This window comes from Toxorhynchites rutilus, chromosome 3 (genome assembly GCF_029784135.1).
Source record: "Toxorhynchites rutilus septentrionalis strain SRP chromosome 3, ASM2978413v1, whole genome shotgun sequence".
NCBI lineage: Eukaryota > Metazoa > Arthropoda > Insecta > Diptera > Culicidae > Toxorhynchites > Toxorhynchites rutilus.
Genome location: NC_073746.1, coordinates 138,729,071 through 138,750,301, shown reverse-complemented (window position 1 = coordinate 138,750,301; position 21,231 = coordinate 138,729,071). Strand labels below are relative to the sequence as shown.

The following is a 21,231-nucleotide window of genomic DNA, read 5'->3' as shown; positions in this document are numbered from 1 at the left end:
GTGCACTTCGTTTACCTGTTCGGTTGTTTGTACCCCGAGTAATGAAATGCAACAAATGTATGCAACTCGGTCACACGGCCGCCTATTGTTGCAACAAAAAACGTTGCGCAGATTGTGGAGAGAGCCATGATGAGAATCCTTGCCCGAAAGAGCGCAAGTGTCTTCATTGCGGCGGGACTCCTCATGATCTTACTCAATGCCCGGTGTACATACAACGAGGGGAAAAAATCAAGCGTTCCTTAAAAGAACGTTCCAAGCGGACTTATGCAGAAATGCTTAAGAGTCCCGTTCCAACGACCCAGGACAATCCCTACTCCATTCTGCAGAACGACGAGCCTGTTGCTGACGCTCCCAATGCAGGAAGTTCCGGTATATCGCAGGGTGCCATCAGGAAAAGAAAAATTACTTCTTTTCCATCACTCCCCAGAAAGAAAACCGAAACTTCCCAAGTTGGAATGAAAACTCGAATCGAACGTGCTGAGAATAGACCGAAGCAAGTACCTCCTGGTTTAAGCGGTTCTTCTACGCACCAGGGGTCCTCAGCACTTCCCGGAGCAGCACCCAACACGTCTGCTCCTTTTTCGCGGTCGAGGCAACAGCCACAATCTGGCTTGCTTGCGCTTTCTGACCTGGTGGACAACATTTTAAATGCTTTAAATATAAACGACCCTCTTAAAAGCATAGTATTATGTTTGCTTCCGATTGTGAGAACATTTTTGAAAGAAAAATGTGGTTTTTTGGCAGCGTTCATTTCCCTCGATGCCTGATTCAGTGCAAGAGGTCAAGGATTTGACCACTGTAATACAGTGGAATTGCAGAAGCATTATTCCCAAACTAGATCAGTTTAAATTTTTAGTTCACAGCTCTAACTGTGATGTATTTTCTCTCTGTGAAACATGGCTTTCTTCAGCCGATGAGCTGAATTTCCACGATTTCAACATTATTCGCCTCGATCGAAATGACTCGTTTGGTGGCGTACTATTGGGGATTAAAAAATGTCACTCCTTCTATAGAGTCACTCTCCCATCGATGACAGGCATTGAAGTTGTTGCTTGCCAGACACAAATCAATGGCAAAGACCTCTGCATTGCTTCGATATATCTCCCTCCCAGAACTACGGTAGGCCGCCATCAGTTCTTTGATACTATCGAGGCAATGCCGGAGCCGCGGGTAATCTTAGGTGATTTTAACTCCCATGGAACAGCATGGGGATCACTCTACGATGACAACCGTGCCACTTTGATTTATGATCTGTGCGACAACTTCAAATTGACAGTTTTGAATACTGGGGAAGCAACCAGAATAGCCAACCCTCCTGCACGGGCAAGCATGCTAGACATATCTCTATGCTCTTCTTCGTTATCCCTGGATTGCATGTGGAAGGTAATCCAAGATCCCCATGGTAGTGATCACCTACCAATAATTTTATCGATCGCTAATGAATCAAGCTCTCGTGAGTCAGTCAATATTTCGTATGACCTCACGAAGAATATTGACTGGAGAACATTTGCGGAAATAATATCTGAAGCAATTGTTTCAATGCATGAACATCCTCCACTCGAAGAGTATAACTTTATATCGAGTTTGATTTACGAAAGCGCACTTCAAGCTCAAAAGAAACGTGTACCGGCTACCAGTTTCCGACGTCGTCCTCCATCACTTTGGTGGGACAAGGAGTGTTCAAAGGTCTACCTTGAAAAATCATCCGCTTTCAAAAAATTCAGGAAAACTGGATTAGTGGAATGGTTTCTAAAGTACCAAGCTCTAGAAGCCAAACTAAAAGGTTTGATTAAAGCAAAAAAGCGTGGATATTGGCGGAAGTTCGTCAATGGTTTGTCAAGGGAGACCGCTATGAGCACTCTTTGGAATACGGCTAGGAAAATGCGTGGCTGGAACCATACAAACGAAAGTGAGGAATACTCTGACCGTTGGATTTTTAACTTTGCAAGGAAGGTTTGCCCCGACACCGTTCCTGCACAAAACGTCGACGCGACATTCCACTTCAAAACGATTATGAGAATTTTTCGATGGTGGAATTCTCAATTGCCCTTCTCTCATGTAACAATTCAGCTCCGGGGTCGGACAAGATTAAATTCAACTTGTTGAAGAATCTTCCCGACTTGGCAAAACAGCGTTTGCTGAACTTGTTCAACAAGTTTCTGGAGCTGAATATTGTCCCGCATGACTGGAGACTAGTGAGAGTGATAGCCATACGGAAACCCAACAAGCCGGCTTGCGATCACAACTCGTATAGGCCGATTGCAATGTTATCCTGTATTCGTAAATTGTTAGAGAAAATGATTCTACTTCGTTTGGACAAGTGGGTCGAAACGAACAATTTGCTGTCAAATACGCAGTTTGGCTTCCGCCGAGATAGAGGGACAAATGATTGTCTCGCGCTGCTATCTTCTGAAATCCAAATCGCATTTGCTCGCAAAGAACAAATGGCTTCCGTTTTTCTCGATATCAAAGGGGCATTTGATTCAGTTTCCATGGAAATTCTCTCGGAGAAGCTTCATAATCGTGGACTTTCACCAATTCTTAACAATTTCCTGTACAATTTACTGTCAGAAAAGCACATGATTTTCTCTCATGGCAGCTCGAAATCTTCTCGTTACAGTTTTATGGGCCTACCACAAGGCTCCTGCCTAAGCCCCCTCTTGTACAGTTTTTACGTCAATGATATGGATGATTGTCTAACTAGAGACTGCACGCTGAGACAACTTGCAGACGATGGAGTTATTTCCATCACGGGTACTAATCCCGTCGTTCTGCAAAAGTCGTTGCAAGATACCCCGAACAATCTGTTCACGTGGGCCCTCAAGCGATCCAACACTCTATGTTTTTCAAATACCTGGGTGTATATTTTGATTCTAAGTGTACCTGGGGGAGACACATTGCGTATTTGAAACAGAAATGCCAGCAAAGAATCAATTTTCTCCAAACAATTACCGGAACATGGTGGGGTGCCCATCCAGGAGACCTCATTCAGTTGTACAAAACAACGATATTATCAGTGTTAGAATATGGCAGTTTTTGCTTCCGATCAGCTGCCAGGATTCATATTCTCAAGCTGGAGAGAATACAATATCGTTGCTTGCGTATAGCCATGGGGTGTTTGCATTCGACACATACGATGAGTCTCGAAGTTTTGGCAGGAGTACCCCCGCTTACTCTTCGGTTCACAGAATTATCCTACAGATTTCTCATCCGTTGCAAGATCATGAATCCATTGGTGATTGATAACTTCGAAAATCTACTCCAACTGACTCCTCAGTCAAGTTTTATGTCTATATACCATGAGTACCTTACCCACGACGTGCACCCTTCACCAGGCATCTCCAACCAAGTTTGCTTCCCATACTTTTGCAATTCCTCTGCCATTTTTGATCTGTCCATGCGACAAAAAATCCATGGAATCCCAGATCATCTACGCTCCGATTATATTCCGCCGATATTTTCGGCAGAATATGGGAAAGTTAGATCTGATAAAATGTTCTTTACTGACGGTTCATACATAAACGGGTCCACTGGCTTCGGCATCTTCAATGAAAATTCCAGTGCCTCTTTCAAACTCAAAGATCCTTGTTCCGTGTATGTCGCTGAACTGGGTGCGATATATTACGCATTAGGGATCATTGAAACATTGCCCATCGACCACTATTTTATTTTTTCAGACAGTCTCAGCTCAATAGAGGCAATCCGCTCAATAAAAGTTGATAAACGCTCATCTTATTTCCTAACAAGAATAAGACAACTATTGAGTGTTATTGAAAAATTATTCAAGATTACCTTAGCATGGGTTCCCTCTCATTGCTCGATTCCGGGGAATGAGAAGGCGGACTCGCTAGCTAAGGTGGGCGCTTTAGAAGGCACACTTTTTGAAAGGCAAATTGCTTATAATGAATTTTTCCACATTCCTCGTCAGTATACGCTCGTAAGTTGGCAGCGCATGTGGAGTGGTGATGAGTTCGGTCGTTGGTTACACACGATTATCCCTAAGGTCTCGACGAGTGCATGGTTCAAGGGATTGAATGTAGGTCGTGATTTCATTCGCGTGATATCTCGGCTTATGTCCAATCACTACAACCTAAACGCGCATCTCTATCGCATTGGGCTTGCAGCAAACAATCTTTGTGATTGTGGCGATGGCTACCACGACATCGAGCATGTTGTCTGCTCGTGTATCCGGTTCCATGCTGCTCGATCTCAGCTCTCTAGAGCACTAAGAGCACAAGGCAGACAATCGGATATCCCCGTCCGGGATATCTTAGGTAGCCGGGATCCTGATCTTCTGCTTCATCTATACCTGTTCCTCAGAAACGCCGATGTCAACGTTTAATGATGTTTCCTTCATTGTGTCCCCGTTTCATATCCCTCCTATCCGATCGATAAACTTTTACTTAGTCGCGGCAATACATACACACACTCTTTACAGATGCACGGGCCGAAGGTTGTGTAGTCCACTGATTATTCAACAAGAGTCAAAGGGTGTACCGCTCATGACAACTCTACACGAGCTGATGATTGCGCCGGCTAGTGACCATTCTATCCTGGATTCCTCGAGTCGAGAAAGACGCACCACGCTAAATATGGGGTACAGACAAGGGGGGCGTTGCTGATTAATGGTCAGCTGCATCCCAATATTAAGTATCCCGTGTCGGGCACACGTACAGAGCATCGAAGACTGCGACATACCAATTATGAGAACACTTGTAATACTAACCTCGAGTCAACCGCGAGTAATCGGTTACATATTACTAACATAGTCTAAGCAAACATTGTCAAAATATTGAACTCCCGGCCCCGTTAGGCTGACGCCCTATGAGCCTTAATAAAATATATATTTTGGATAAAAAAAAAAATTATTAACACCGATATGTTCACTTTTTTAAATATAGCAAAGTAAAAATAGATAAATCGGGACGATCGTACGATGAAACGGTAGAATCAAAAGTCGATATGCACGAAACGGGACGACCGCATAAATGGCTATGACTAGGGACGACCGTAAAAGTACAAAATAAAATAAAAAAAATGCGGATCGGGACGACCGCGCAGAAAAGGTGCGGCTCGGGACGACCGTATAAAAAAAATATAATGATAAGAGTGCGGATTGGGGGGACCGTGCTGTGTAAAAATGATAGTAAAATTATTTGCGGATTGGGACGACAGCAGCCCTAGGAAGATTGTATACGCATCGAGTCAGGTGGGAACAAGAAGAAGAGGAACCCAGCGAACGAGGTGGTTGGACTAGGTGGAGCAGGACTTGGCAAGAATCGGTGCGGCCGGAAGCTGGAGAACTCCAGCTATGAACCGAGTTCATTGGCGGAACAAAGTTGAGAATAATATCCAATCTCTTCATGAAATGTAGCATCATTGTAAATAAATGAAGCTAAAAAACTCCATGTTGGCCATATCCAGGCGAAATCTATGGAGCAATTCTAAGCCAAATCAGCCGAAAAACAGCAAATTTTGACACGGCCCTCTTCAAATTTTATCGAAACTTGGTACAAATGATGGAAACTACCCAGAATCACAATTTTCGTTATCATATGACCAATTTGAATTACGACTGATTTTTGAATAGGACGTAATCTAAATCATTGACCATTTTTTTCCAAAAATCGTAACTCAAAATCCAGATGTCCTATTGGAATATGATGTTGGACAAAGTTATTAGAAAATAAATGAACCATTTAGAAAAAAAATAACATTTTTAATGTACTGTTAAAGAAATCGTTCTCTAAAATTCGATATTTTGGAGAAATGGAGATATGAGATATATTTGAATTTTTTAAAATTTCAATACTTTGTGAAATCGTAACCATTTAAGAAAAGTAAAATAAAAAATGGAATCTACATGCGATTCTACATGAAAAATTATACATAACGTTTAATCCCAGGACTAACCGCTCTCGACATATAACCATTTCTTTATAGTGAAAATAATGTTAGTGGGATTTCTATACGATGTCGAAACCATAGTCGAAATGTTCAGCAGCAGTATGCATTTTCTTATATTCTACGAACATGATTTCAATTATATTAAATTGATTATATCTCGATAACGGTTGGCGCCAGAATAAAATGTTATATTAGGCTGTCAAAAAAGTCCTGCGGTATTTCCGCGAGGTGTCGTTGTATGCGCGTAGTTCTAGTTGTATTCATTATATCGAGTCATACTATAGCTTGTTGGAAAGGTATTTTTGCTATAATATAGTCCTTGACGGTGTTTTGTTTGGTTGAGTCGTTCGTGAGTTATAATGTCGCAAATATGGAGCAAAATAAAGAGAAAATCCGACATATTTACAGTACTACTATGACAAAGGCAAAAAAGCATCTCAAGCTGCCAATAAAATTTGTGCAGGTTATGGACCCGATACAGTTTCCATTTCCACCGCACAACGATGGTTTCAACGTTTTCGTTCTGGTGTAGAGGTCGTCGAAGATGCGCCACGCTCCGGAAGGCCTGTCGTCGAAAATTGCGACAAAATCGCTGAATTAGCCGAGAAAGACCGGCATAGTAGCAGCCGTAGCATCGGCCAAGAGCTGGGGATAAGTCATCAAACCGTTATTAACCATTTGAAGAAGCTTGGATTCACAAAGAAGCTCGATGTATGGGTGCCACACACGTTGACGCAAAAAACATCTTTGACCGTATCGACGCATGTGAATCGCTGCTGAATCGCAACAAAATCGACCCGTTTCTGAAGCGGATGGTGACTGGCGATGAAAAGTGGGTCACTTACGACAACGTGAAGCGCAAACGGTCGTGGTCGAAGCCCGCTGAAGCCGGTCAGACGGTGGCCAAGCCCTCATTGACGGCCAGAAAGGTTCTGCTGTGTGTTTGGTGGGATTGTCAAAGAATAATCTATTATGAGCTGCTTCCCTATGGCCAAACGCTCAATTCGGACCTGTACTGCCAACAACTGGACCGCTTGAAGGTAGCACTCATGAAGAAGAGGCCATCTTTGATGAACAGAGGCCGCATTGTCTTCCATCAGGACAACGCCTGGCCACACACTTCTTTGGTGACGCGCCAGAAGCTCCGGGAGCTCGGATGGGAGGTTTTTTTGCATCCGCCGTATAGTCCGGACCTTGCACCAAGTGACTACCACCTGTTTTTGTCCATGGCGAACGAGCTAGGTAGTCAAAAGTTGGCCACAAAAGAGGCGTGTGAAAATTGGCTATCCGAGTTTTTTTTTGCCAATAAGGAAGCGAGCTTCTATAACAGGGGTATTATGAAGTTGGCATCTCGTTGGGAACAAGTCATCGAACAAAACGGCGCATATTTGACTTAAAAAAGATGATTGTAACTAATTTTATGAACAAATCAAAATTTAAAAAAAATACCGCTGGACTCTTTTGACAGCCTAATATATATGTATATATATATATATATATATATATATATATATATATATATGTAAAATTTGTTCTATATATATGTATCATGAAGCGAACCGATGCAGAATTGTGTCGTGATGGTCATATTTGAACGAACGAAAGCGATTTTTTCAGTGAATCCATCATTTGGCAATCACTGATCGGATATGATTTGAGGGTGCCTCAAGCGCTCAAAGTTCTGGTTTTTTGATCTTCGAAAATCTTCCAAGGGGGGGAGTTAAGGAAATTTAGAGAATCGAAATTTTATTTTCGATGCCAAATGACTTGAAATCTGGTCATCTCGAACAAATTTTTTTGGCGAAAATCGACCTTTTGGGACTTAGCCTGAACAAAATAATTGTCGAATTTGAAGACCCGACCATATTTTATTTATTTATTTTTACTTAACGTTTTTACAACATGGCCTGATTCACAATTTTTCTTGTGTATCGTTCGTTGCTTGGCGTTTTAGGGGTGCGGCTTGCAAGGCCTGCGACTAACCCCACTATCTCGCAGGAGGACCATCGTGATACTGCTGCTTTACGTCCCGAGTACTACCAGGACTGGGCGAAGACGCTTATAGCGGTGTCCGTTCGCTTAGAGGAGCTGTTTCCGAGTTTTTGTGGCTTTTCTTGGGGACTGCCAATGCCCAATGCTCATCCCACCATTGCAAGCCATTGCAAGCCAGAAAAACGATCTATGACGATAGAATTTCTGACCCTAACGGGAATCGAACCCGAAGCCCCCATCTTGTCAAGCGCAACGCTTACCACTAGGCCATGGGAAACACAACCGACCATATACATTTTGTTTATAGGCCCAAAAATGAACTGTGCAAAGTTTCAGCTCAATCGGACATGATTTAGAGGTGCCTCAAAGCACTCAAAGTTTCGATATTACAGTTTTGAACAAGACACAAGACATTTAGCCTGTGTTTTTTTTTTGTTACCGCCGATTATATGATAGATAAGCACAACTGATCAGTTATTAAGAGAGGGGAGGAGTGTCTATCTACCATAGAAACGTTTCGTGTCTCCTAGAACCTTCACATGCCAAATTCGGCTCCATTTGACAGAAAGACAGAAAGACAGAAAGACAGAAAGACAGAAAGACAGAAAGACAGAAAGACAGAAAGACAGAAAGACAGAAATCATATTTCGGACATTATCATATTTCGGACACTTTGTTCTAATATCTTGAAATGCTTAATGCACTGATGATTTAACTATCAAATTAATATCACAATTGCTTCTTTAGAGTAATCCCTTGGTTACACTATCATTTCACATGAGAACTACATTTGAATTATAACATAATCGGCAGAAATCTTACAACACTACTCATTATCGTTTGTGTTTGACGTTTCCTTAGCGTGAGCACGTAGAATTTACCCGGTCATAAATATTTAAATTTCTCCCGTGTTTCATCAGTTCTCATCATCGTTAACAGTTTACTGTGATTGCTTGGTAAATGCTTCGCAGTTGACTATAACATATAATTAAGTGCAATGTAATTTTCATCCAAAAAATTACAAAATAAAGTGTCCGAAATTTGAATTCAATCTGTCCGAGATTTGATTTAGTGTCCGAAGTTTGATTCTTATTCGTTTAATTTGAGAAGCATTTTATTCGATGATTTTTTTTATGTTTTCAATCAAATAGGTACCAAAGTAGGAAGCTTAAAAGCATATTGAACTAATTAATTAAAAATATCAACCAAATAATACCTTTAGATTCTGTTTTCTGCATCATATGCCTTAAGCGTCCGAAATATGATTCAGAACGGTATATAGTTGACCTTTTTTTTCAACAATTATTTTCTAATCCTATCCTACATAATCGAATCTCAATTTTTTCATTAATGTATGAATGTCAAACATTATTTGAAAAATAGCTTTTTTTTTGTGATTCGATTATGTATTGGGTTCTAAAATTAACGTTGAAAGTGAAATTGCGATTGTGTATAATCGAGTCCGACCTGCAGTGTTGGCCAAATGATCCACTCATTGAAAAAATCGCTTTCGTTCGTTCAAATATGATCTTTCAGGAAACATTTCCCCCAGCGGTATTCTATTATTGTTATGTGCTGCAAATCACGACACAAAAGAGAACGAGACAACTCTGCATCGGCTCGCACTTCATTGCACACCAGCATGCAAGCAAAGCTATCATATACGCTTTCGGTGTAGAAAGCTTATTTTCTTCTTTGCCTCTAACATATGCATATCGACCTCTCCATGCATCATGAAACAGCAGGATCGTACGGACAACGCATAGCGAAAGATTCATATTCAGCTAATGTAGCAGATCCTGCCGCTATCCCTTGAAATGTGTATATTCATATAGACCGCATAGTTTTACTAGCAACACCGCTCCAGTGAGAAGCAAAAACTCTCGCGTTTTATCTCTTTTCCCATTCGCTGCTCTCCGCAAATGGTGACGTAATGATGACGTAATTTTTCTTGTATCATTTATTGCTTTACACTTGTCTGAGCAGTGGGTTTCGCTATAGTAAAATGAGACGATATATGCGGTTCAAACTTGTATGCAGGCTTCGAAAATAGTGTGTCATGTTTGATACAACTCGAATATGCAAACAACAGTCTTCGTTCCTCTCTTAGTTTAATCACTAAATGTTACAAAAGTGATTGCTGACATTCATACAAGTATCTGAATGATCCTCTCATATTTGGTTATATGTTCGTGAGAGTTTACTTGCATGACACATTGTGTATCATTTGATTTTGATCGAAATCCAAACACTGCCAACCTGTATAGATATTAACTGTAAACATACCTCTTTAGTTGCCATGTTGCTCACGAAGACTATTAGAATCACTCCAACGATATGCATCGAAGATTGGTACGTTAGAAACGCAACGAACTGAGCTTTGCTGAATAATGGTCGCAGGATGCCATCAGTAAAAATAACCTCCAGAATATAGTACGAATCAAACAACGCAATGATAAATGCTACAGACACAATCGATAGCATCGGCATCTTGAAAAATTGATCGATATTTTTGCAGGCATCACATATCTCGTCCTGTATGTTGGCCACTCGATTGATGACGTCCGGAATGTAACGATTATTGATTGAGTGCATTGACGCTGTTCCGGAAGGCTTTTTGAACAATACATCCTTCGCAGAATGAAACTCCGTGTATAGGAAAAACTGTTTCTCAATGCTGAATTTCCTTAGTGATTTGAGTACCTTATTCACGAGAGAAAATCGTTGCTTGGCTTGATATACTAAACATACGAATAGAAGTGCGATCATTGCAATCATCATTTGGGGCAAGAAAAACGCCAACCAAGTAGAAACGCGCGGATAAATGTTCGAACTCGCCAAAATTAACACCGAAACTGCCCAGTATACGGACAATGTGAGTAGAGTGAATGCAACAATTCCATAGTTGATCATAAGGGTGATGTGATAATTTGCTTCAACGCCAATTTTCGAGAAATGTATATCAGTCTTAGCCAGAGAATTCATTGCCCAAATTATTCTATTCTGTCGTAGAATGATAAATAAAACAGCCATAACGAAAGTCATCAAACCGATGATGACTTGAATAACATCTCCAAGGTCGCTGATACCGGTACTAAAAAAGTAACTAGTGACACTTTCCCATTTGATCAGCAAAATCACGTAACATGAGGTGAAAACGATAGTATTGAAGCAACATATACTTAATCCTAGTTTTGTGCGCCGTAAGGCTCCATTGGAATCATACTCGAAAGGTGTCAAGCCACAGGAAAATGTGACGAACCATATAGGATTTTGGGCTGAATAAAAATCCCGTGCCGTCACCAAACTACGGAGCCAACTAATGTTCATTTCGAATCTATCTTCCGTCGAACTATTCACTTAGCAACTCTCCACGTCAACAGTTGTCCAAGAACTGTCATTCAAGTCATCATTTTAATTCATTATCCTGAATACAGTATTGTGGACTTTTAATTACTTTCGCTACAACTTCATCGCACCATATAATACAGATCGTATCATTCCTTTGCCAACGAGCCAGTATTAGGTAAGTAGGAAAGTATTTTCCCAGAAAAACACCGCGATGGGACAGAATAGATTGTTATACTCATTTCTCATGGTCGCAATCGGTTGAGGGCGTTACCGCTCCACGTGTGGATGTTTTTGTTTATAGATTAGGAAGCCCAACAGGTCCGAAGGTTATCTCGTGTCGAAAGCACTGCTTCGTAGTTATTTTGTTCAGTTTTGTACTTACATGCTATGCTTGAGTTTACTGTGGTGTTTTGTGAACTATTAACAAAAAATGATACCATTGCTATTTCAGTTGGGGAGTGAAAAGTGCATGACTGCGTCTAAAAAGTTATAATGAATTCATGTTCATTACACAAACGAGCTTTGATTGAATCAAGAGTAGAGTATGTTTGCGACACTGATGCCGTTCGGCTCATACAGAGTGTTTCAACAAGAGGTATAGGACACAACAGATCTTGAATTCAACAATCGACGTACTTAGGGTTTCTATACGGTGACAGATGTCATCTGCAGAGGGTAGATGCATGATTTTTCATAACTTGTTTGGTTATTCAAAAAACAAAGCATTTTTTGAAGAACCTAACATATGTCAACGTGATTGATCTATTCTGTACATCATTCCTCTCTAATCGTAGGTATAAATCAATAACTAATGTTTGAATGTGTAGTGTCAACCCGACGAACCCTGACACCAAACTTTGCTTACTCTGGAAATATATATATGAATAAATTATATACACGTTGACCATTACGAGCACGCAGGGTTCAATTCCATGATAGTGTATTATTATAACTTGCGAATGAATATTAGATTATTACGGTTATCGCAGTTCAATCAATCGTTGAATCCTTCAGGTTGTCGACAGACTCGGCGCCGTATATGGATAATCATTATTTATATCCGTTGTACCCAATGAAATTCGAAATTCTCCTTCATTCTTGGGGTGTTGTTTTAAAACAGCTTTTTGCAATGTGTCTCACCAGAGGAGAATACCAGTTCAACTAGTGAATATTAGTGATATGAGCTACGTTCGCTATTTTTGATTACGTATTGGAGAAGTCCGACATCGATAAAAAAATATAAAAATAATATAGAGGCGAATGAACTGCAAAGTTTAAAGCCTCTTAAAAACAAAGAAGATAAGATAAAAAAAGACGGGTGGGTAATGTCAGGGACATAACCGGAGTGACGTAGGACTATACAAAGGGGACAGCTTTTGTTAAATATATATTTTAAATATATTGTTTTATTTTCTTCTCCTACGTGAATACCTACCTATCTACCTGAAAAATGGGTTAGTTCACTGTTTACTCTTTATGAATATGTTGATGGTTTTGAAAAGAACCTTTGGTGTTGTGTTTTTGTTATCACTCGATATTCCCATCTTGTTCGGTTAAACCTTCCTGTTTAGCTATTGCGTTTGCCACTCGCCACAGCTTTCACAGTTGGAAAATTTCTTCCCATCCAGCTTGTAACATGTTGTTCAGTAAATTACAATTTAATGGGACGTGCCGGAGAAACACTTTGCTACTCACTGAAACTAATTGTTGCCTTGATGAGCGCCGAACCGAAGCTGCTCTGTTCTTGATGCGGGTTTTCTGATTGTCGTGAGCAGCTTTGCAAGCCAACTCGAGCACTCCGACGGCCGAAACTCTATAACCGCTATTAGGTATACTGGTGCTCCGGCACCAATCCGTTCGGCCTAGTTACCCTTACGGAGCAATCAGTGAATGCGACCAACAGGAAACTGGAGACCTGCACGGTTCGCGTGAGACTTTGCCTTTCCCTTAACTTGTCCTCCTTTGTTACGTCCACGATGCCGATGCCGTACAACCACACGGGTTTACGGTTTGAAAGAAAATAAGATATTTTTTTGGGGTCCGCGTGTTTTATACTCTAGCGGTACACACTCACAGGATAGAGACAAATCGGCAGACTCAGCCAGAGGGGCGAGTTCAACGAGAGGAACGAATGAGCGTTAAAAGGGAGCGATGGCAAAAAAATACATTCATTACGATTTGTTCGCTCGTTGGATTCACATGCAGGCTAAAAAGGGTCCTTTTCATGATCACAAAATTATCTTCAATCTAAAGAGTTTATTGTTTTGTTATCACTCGATATCCCCATCTTGTTCGGCTAAACCTTTCTGTTTAGTGATTGCAGTTGCCACAGCTTTCACAGTTGGAAAAATTCTTCCCATCCAGCTTGTGACATATTTTACAATAAATTACATTCAATGGCACGTCGCATTACCACCACTCAGTATCGGATTGGAGGTAATTTTAACCTGTAATTGAACATTTGCGATGACAGTGGTACAGTGTCGACTTTCAATGTGGAGTCATAATTTGGACCCCGAACTCTATGTTTACAAAAATGTCCAACTAAATATGTCGCATTACAGGTCCGTCCAATTAGCTAAATGTCGAGATAAGTGTAAATTACTGTACTTTCAATCTAAAAGCAATTTAAGAATTGGTGAAAATCAATAAGCTCAGAACAAGTGCCAAATTCACATACTCATCATATCCTGGCAAACAAATTATGAAAAAATCAATTTGTGTTTTATTATTATTTTGGATATTGTTTTAGAAAGCATTGAACTGTATTTCCTAAACTCTTTTTTGGAAGGTTTAATGGCCCTGAAAAGCGCCTTGTTTTATGGAATGGTTCCAATTTAGAAAACTTAGTACTCGTGGTTTTGAAAAAAACCATTTCGAACGCCCTCGATGCCGCCTTGTTCTGGATTTGCCGTTGAAGCAGTTTGTATAAAGAACAAAATTTTTTCTTCTGCTACCTGATGCCGTTTTGCGATTGCGTTTGCCGCTCGCCACTCGCTGCAACTGCCTGTTGTCTTGATGTGTTCTGTTCTGAATGCGGTTTTTCTTATCGTCGCGAGCAGCTTTGCCAGCTAACTCGATCACTTCGGCGGCCGAAACTATATAACGCCGGCTAGGTGGACTGGTGCACTGGTACTAACGGGCTCGGCCTAGCTACCCTTGCGGGGAACTCCAGATCAACACGGTTCGAGCGGGATTTTGCCTTTCCCTTCACTTTTCCTCCTTTACCATGTCCAGACATGTCTGCTTTGGTTGGCTTGTTGATGTGTTGTGATGCGAACCGATGTGGTGTACGGTTTGAATGAGAATGATCGTTACGGCAGCGGAGCGGGGATTTTTAAGCTGACTGGCTGGCTCGAGAATTACGCATGTGTGAGACTGCGACCAGTGTTTCGTTCCAATCGTGCTTCATTCTATTTCGCTGCTGCTCTGGTTGCCCGTTTTGGTCGGTACGATTTGAGGAGCACAAAATGGACCAATCAAAAATGGGCACATAGTGCATTTTGACAATGCTTGATATTTCACAATTATTCAATTATTTATCTCAAGAAAAATGAAATGTTATTCGTTATGATAGATGCGTAGATATATTTCCTATCAATTGATGCAAAAACCTTTGCGATCTATTGAGAAATTCTCGAGTTATAAGCGTTCCAAATCTTGCATTTTTTCCTACTTGTTCAGTGCCTAGATTTCCATTTCACCCCCTATATCTTCCGGTTAGACGTAGTCCTACGTCAAAATAATAAAAAAATAATAATGAAAAAAAATATCCACATTGTGTAGACAAACGGATTACTAACTAACTTCGTCAGATTAAAAATCTGATTCTGCCGTTAATACACAGCTTTAACCTGTGAAATAAAGTGTCTCGAAAATCATACAAGTGATGTTACATGTTGAAAATAATAGATTCCCTCTAGGTTCTCTCTAGGTTCCCTATTCCTCGAAATTTACACAAATCTAGGTGGGATGTCCTACCATACACTTCTCTTTCCCAAACTCGGCTTCTGTAATTTTTTATTCTGCAAACGGGTAGCACCAAGCTGAGATGCTCATGGATTTTGTCAAGTCCAAAATTGATCTTTAAAAGATTATCTTTCCAGTAATGTGGTAAGCAATGGGGCATGTGCTCTTAATGATAAACCATTCCCCTGCGTACATTGTTCTCTCTAAATTTCATCTATTTCGAATAATTACACATTACTTGACTATAGAATCCCGAAAATAGCAAATGTCTCTGAATTAATCTCTGAAGTAATAATTGAATTTAAAGACGACGAAACCGAATACAGAGTCTTTCAGATTAAATGCTCACGCCACAAATTTTTATAACTTTTATTTAAAAAAAAACGAAAATATATCTTATTTTAGGACATTTTCGATGTGGCCACCCCTTTTTCGGTAATGCGTTTTGAACGGTGAACAAAATTCTTCATGCTCAACTACAACATTAGCTATTCAAAACCCCGGAAAACCCGCGTCCGACTTCAATTCGTACCGCCCAATAGCAATGCTGTCTTGTATACGGAAATTGTTGGAGAAAATGATCTTGTTTCACCTTGATCGATGGGTTTAAACGAATGGCCTACTCACAGATACACAATATGGGTTCCGCAGGGGCAAGGGGACGAATGATTGTCTTGCGTTGTTTTCTTCAGAAATTCAAATGGCTTACGCCGAAAAAAAAAGGCTTCAGTATTCTTGGACATAAAGGGGTCTTCGATTCAGTTTCAATTGAGGTTTTGTCAGAAAAATTACACTCTCGAGGTCTGCCGCCTCTATACCGAATAATATGTTATATAACTTGCTTTGTGAGAAACATTTGAATTTTTCTCACGGAGATTCGAAAGTAAGTCGGGTCTCCTACATGGAATCCCCCAGGGCTCATGTTTAAGCCCCCTTTTGTACAACTTCTATGTAAGCGACATCGACAATCGCCTTACACAAAATTGCATCCTAAGACCACTTGCAGATGATGGAGTGGTGTATGTCGTAAGATCAAACGAATCCGACCTGCAAGTACCTGGGCCATTGGTCCAGGAATTGAGTTCTCCACGGAGAAAACAGAGATGGTCGTCTTTCCTAGGAAGCATAGACCAGCGAAACCGAAGCTTCAACTTTTGGGTAAACCGATCATTCATGCTATGCCATTCAAGTATCTTGGGGTCTGGTTCGACTCCAAATATACTTGGGGGGCCCATATTAGGTATCTGAGTAAAAAATGTCAACAAAGAATAAAATTTCTCCGTACAATTACCGGCACCTGGTGGGGAGCCCATCCAGAAGATCTTATAATGTTGTATCGAACAACAATTCTCTCAGTGATGGAGTATGGCAGTTTCTGCTTTCAAACAGCTGCCAAATAACACCTCATTAAACTCGAGCGAATTCAGTATCTCTGTCTCCGTATTGCGTTGGGATGTATGCCCTCAATGCATACCATGAGTTTCGAGGTTTTGGCAGGCGTACTCCCACTAAAAGATCGCTTCAATTTATTATTTCGGTTCCTTATCCGGCGTACGGTTATGAATCCATTGGTGATCGGAAATTTTGAACAGCTTATCGAGCAAAATTTTCGCTCCGGATTCATGAGTATATATCATGAATTCATCTCCATGCAGGTTGTTCCTTCTTTTTGATTTGATTTGATTTGATTTATTAATCCATCTGACTCATAGTCTTAATGAAAATAACTTAACCTAATGATGTGGAGGATGTCTAGAGCGGAGGATTTTCTGTCTAAACACTGTCGAAGACATATCGAAATCAAACAAATGTGACACTTCGTTGAATGCTCTTGTCATAGTGGACATCGGCTCAAAGTAACCGAATAGCGAGCGGTGGAATGGAACAGCCAGCATCTGATCCAGAGTTCGTCGTTGAATCCGGGTGGGAGCGTTCAGTGACATTTTTGCAAGTAGGCTGGGACAGTCAGCTTCTCCATTCAAAATCTTCGCTGCAAAGACTGCTTGTTGAACAGAGCGTCGTTGTTCAAGGGTATCCATTCCCAGCAAGCGGCACCGATCAATATAAGGAGGGAGATTAATGCGATCCCTCCAAGGAAGCAAGCGCAGGGCGAAACGAACAAATCGTCGTTGTATGCGTTCAATCCTGTCGATCCAAATAGCTTGATAGGGACTCCAAATCACTGACGAGGATTCAAGGATTGATCGAACCAACGAACAGTAGAGCGTTTTGAGGCAATGCATGTCAGTGAACTCTTTAGTTGTCCGCATGATGAGTCCTAGCAATCTTTTGGCACGATCAATAGCTATGGAGCGATGATCATTGAAGGTCAGCCTAGAGTCAAGCCGAACTCCTAAGTCTGTTACTTGATGCATTCGTTCAATAACTATATCATCAATTTTGTACTCCCAGTGGATCGGATTGGCAGAGCGACAAAATGTTATCACGGAGCATTTGTTAATACTGAGCATCATGTTGTTCAGTTTACACCATTCGACAAACAGATTTAACAGGCATTGTAGGTGAACGCAGTCAGCTGGGCTGTCGACTACGTTATAGATTTTGAGGTCATCAGCATACATCAGTCTACAACCAACACCCAATAGAGCTGAGACATCGTTGATGTAGAGTGCAAATAGTAGTGGTCCGAGATTACTGCCCTGCGGGACGCCGGAATGGTTTTGAAACCATGTTGAACTATATGAGCCAATCTTTACACAAAGCTTCCTGTCGTAAAGGTAGGATTTGAGCCAGTCCACATAAGCAGCCGAGGCACCAAGTTTAGAGAGCTTACATAGCAAAATCCGGTGGTCAATTCTATCGAAGGCGGCTTTCAGATCGGTGTAGATGGCATCAACTTGTTTGCCATTCTCCAGGTGGTTAATACATTCGGAAGTGAATTGGAGCAGATTTGTTGTCACTGACCTACCCGGGTAGAATCCGTGTTGATCCGTGGAGATGTAAGCTCTCGATTGAGAAAATAGATGACCGTACATGATAGTCTCAAACAACTTAGAGCCAGCACATAGAAGTTAGAATTTCAATGCATTTTTTGAATACGACAGCTGGAATTCCATCGGGTCCAGGAGCTGTGGACGATTTTAATTTCTTTGCTGCAGTATGTAATATTTCCTCGGTTATGACCGGTAGACTCAAGTCACACATACTACCCGGAACAGCGGATGCAGCAGACTTAGCTTGGCCCATTGTCGCGCTAGCAGTATTGAAAACGCTTACAAAATGCTTTGCGTAGAGTTCACATTTATCCGAAGCATTAGTTGCAACTTCATCAAACAGAGACACCGTAGCAGGCACACCATCGATACTCTTGCGTTTAGAGTTAAAAAAGTTCCAGAAACGTTTAGGATTTCTATGGAGGCTACTTTGCGTTTTGGCAACGTATTGCTTATAAAGAAAACAGTTGAGAGTCCTGTATGAATCGCTAGCGATTTGGAAACGGAGCTTATGGACGGGGGTTCGTAGTCTCCGGTAATGACGCTGACATGCATTCTTTTTGCGTTTTAGAAAATGAAGATGTGCATTTCCCCAAGGCGGTTTGGCAGGCAATCGCTTTTTTGGAACGTTAGAAGCAAGCCACTGTAAAATAGGATTGCTAAACTTCTCCACGGCAAGGTCCACATCAGTGCAAGACAAAGCATCTGTCCAGTCAATATCGGCCAAAAAAGCATTCAATGCAACGAAGTCAATGCAATTGAAATCCAGTTGGGGAATGTCTTCGTGCTCAAACAATGACTCGCTGCCGCTAAAGACGAGTGTTATTTCTAATGGTGGATGAGGACGATCGATTTTCACTATTGCAACAGCAGCTTCGTGAACAATACATGAATCAGCATTGGAAAATACGAGATCAAGAATGTGATTCCAAGGATTCAAAATTCCGCAAAATTGTTTCAGATTCATCAAGGCCATGTTATCTAGCAAGCAGGCACTTGCCGTTTCCACGCTGTTGGTATCAGCAGTTACAAAGTTTGACTCTTCAGATTTCCACAGGAGATTAGCTTGATTGAAATCACCGCATACGATGATTGTATCACCATCGCGGGTACAATCAAGAGCGTTATTGTTTGCATCGACAAAACGCCTCATATATAAAACGTTAGCACGCAGTTCGGGTGGGATGTATCCGGCACTAATGAGTAGGTTCGTGTCATCGATTTGGACTTTTGTGAACACTAGTTCGAAATCTAACTCAGCGCTGCACATAGGAGATGAAGCCAATTGACGACGAACGGCGATGAGAACACCTCCTCCAGATTTTTTAGTGCTATTATGAATGTTCCGATCATTCCTGAAGACATTGTAGTTATCACCAAACAGTTGTACTGATGTTATTGATTCGTCTAAATTGGTCTCCACTAGAATGATGATGTCGTATTCGCATCCACTCACAGCCAGGAAGATCTCATCCATTTTAGTACGTAGTCCCCGGACGTTTTGGAAATACATACACACTTCCCCGCGATTAGAGGGCTGAAACGATTGCACGGATGGTGATCCGTCACCGGAATTACCAACAGATGAATACTCGCCTCTGACGGAGGTGCAAGCACCTCCGCCTTCCATTGAAAAACGCCCCACATCACAATTTCTCACAATATCGCTTCGTTGGACATAGGCGAAACATAGCACGTCACGACCATCATGTTCACATAGTACGGGTATAGTATCATCATTCGGCTGCAACGGGCGAAGCATTTGTACGGGATCGTCAATTGAAAATAAAAAATACTCGCCATTGGTGGAGACGAGATGATCTCCACCGTCCACACGACATCGCCTTAAGCTTGAATCGGGCCCATAGCGTTGTCTAAAGGGATCTCAGCAGGGACCCTATCCGGACGACGCTTAGTCGAATGCTCCATAAACTCCCTAAACAGTAGTCCGGCAGGCCACGTAGAAGCGTCGAGAGCAATGTCCCGGTAAGAAGGGTTTAGGCCGATTTTGAAAGATACGTAGCTCAATTTAGTCACGTCGGCATCTTTTGCAACCAGACGCACTACGTCAGCTGGCTCAGTGACGTTCAGGCAGCGGGAAATAATCAATTGAACATCCTCAACATTTATCAGCGGTTGAAATCCAGAGAGATACAGCCAAAATTTTGGTGCGGGCGGTGGCGGCACAATGAACTGAACAGACAGATCGGTTAATTGTATTGGATTCGTTCCACGATCGGGTGGTGTCTGCACTGCTTGTCCGTCATTTCCACGACGTCGTTTCACTCCTTGTTGGGACCAGTTCAATGTACCTTGTGGCCTGGCTAATTGACGTTCATTGGCAATGTTCTCCACTTGTTTAGTTAGAGATTCAACAAGACTGGTAAGCTTCTTCACTTGACCAGAAAGCTCATTCAAATCAAGCGGCGATTGCAATTGCGAACTTGTTGACTCCTTGAGGAATGAGCAAACACTTCGACCATTAAGTGTGCTTCTGCATTTGGGACAAATGAACATTGCTTTCCCAGTCGAGAACAGCTCTTTAAGCGAACGATTGTTGAATCCGCAGCATTGCTGGCTGATATGGAAAAACGTATCACAAAAGCCGCAGCGAATTGGTTCCAGATCGTTGATTACCAAGCTGCATTCTCCGCAATGCCTTTTATCCATGTTTTGTTTTGCTCACGTTCGGTAGGTGATAATGGTCACGGGGCAGCAAGATGACAGACGACAATGGGAGATGATGTGCTGTGATGATGAATTAGGTGTCGAAAACTTGCAAGTTGCGCGAAATCCGAATGCACTTCAGTGTCCAGGAATATGTTGACAAAGTATACAGGTACAAATAAACAAAGACGTTTAACTCGATGTAACAGTCACAAAAACAGTAAAATTGAAGCACGATGAAACTGTACTAACAACAACATTAAACAGTGATGCCAGATGATCTTCGTATATTCTCAACCGTGTTTGTTTTCCTGACTACATCAATTCCTCTGTACATTTTAATCTGTTCATGAAAGAGAAATTCCAGATTATCTTCGATCGGGGTTCGTTC

General features: G+C 41.4%; 1 protein-coding gene across 1 annotated transcript; it reads right to left on the bottom strand.

Moving 5' to 3' along the window:
- Positions 1-18,231: 18,231 nt before the first annotated feature.
- Positions 18,232-19,650, bottom strand: LOC129773519 (uncharacterized). The gene has a single exon (XM_055777133.1). The coding sequence runs from the start codon at positions 19,648-19,650 to the stop codon at positions 18,232-18,234; it is 1,419 nt and encodes a 472-aa protein (XP_055633108.1).
- Between the last annotated feature and the right edge of the window lie 1,581 nt (positions 19,651-21,231).

Bases quoted from the DNA above. Each gene is read 5' to 3' on its own strand.
- LOC129773519 (XM_055777133.1), bottom strand. From the start codon at position 19,650: ATGGATGAGATCTTCCTGGCTGTGAGTGGATGCGAATACGACATCATC.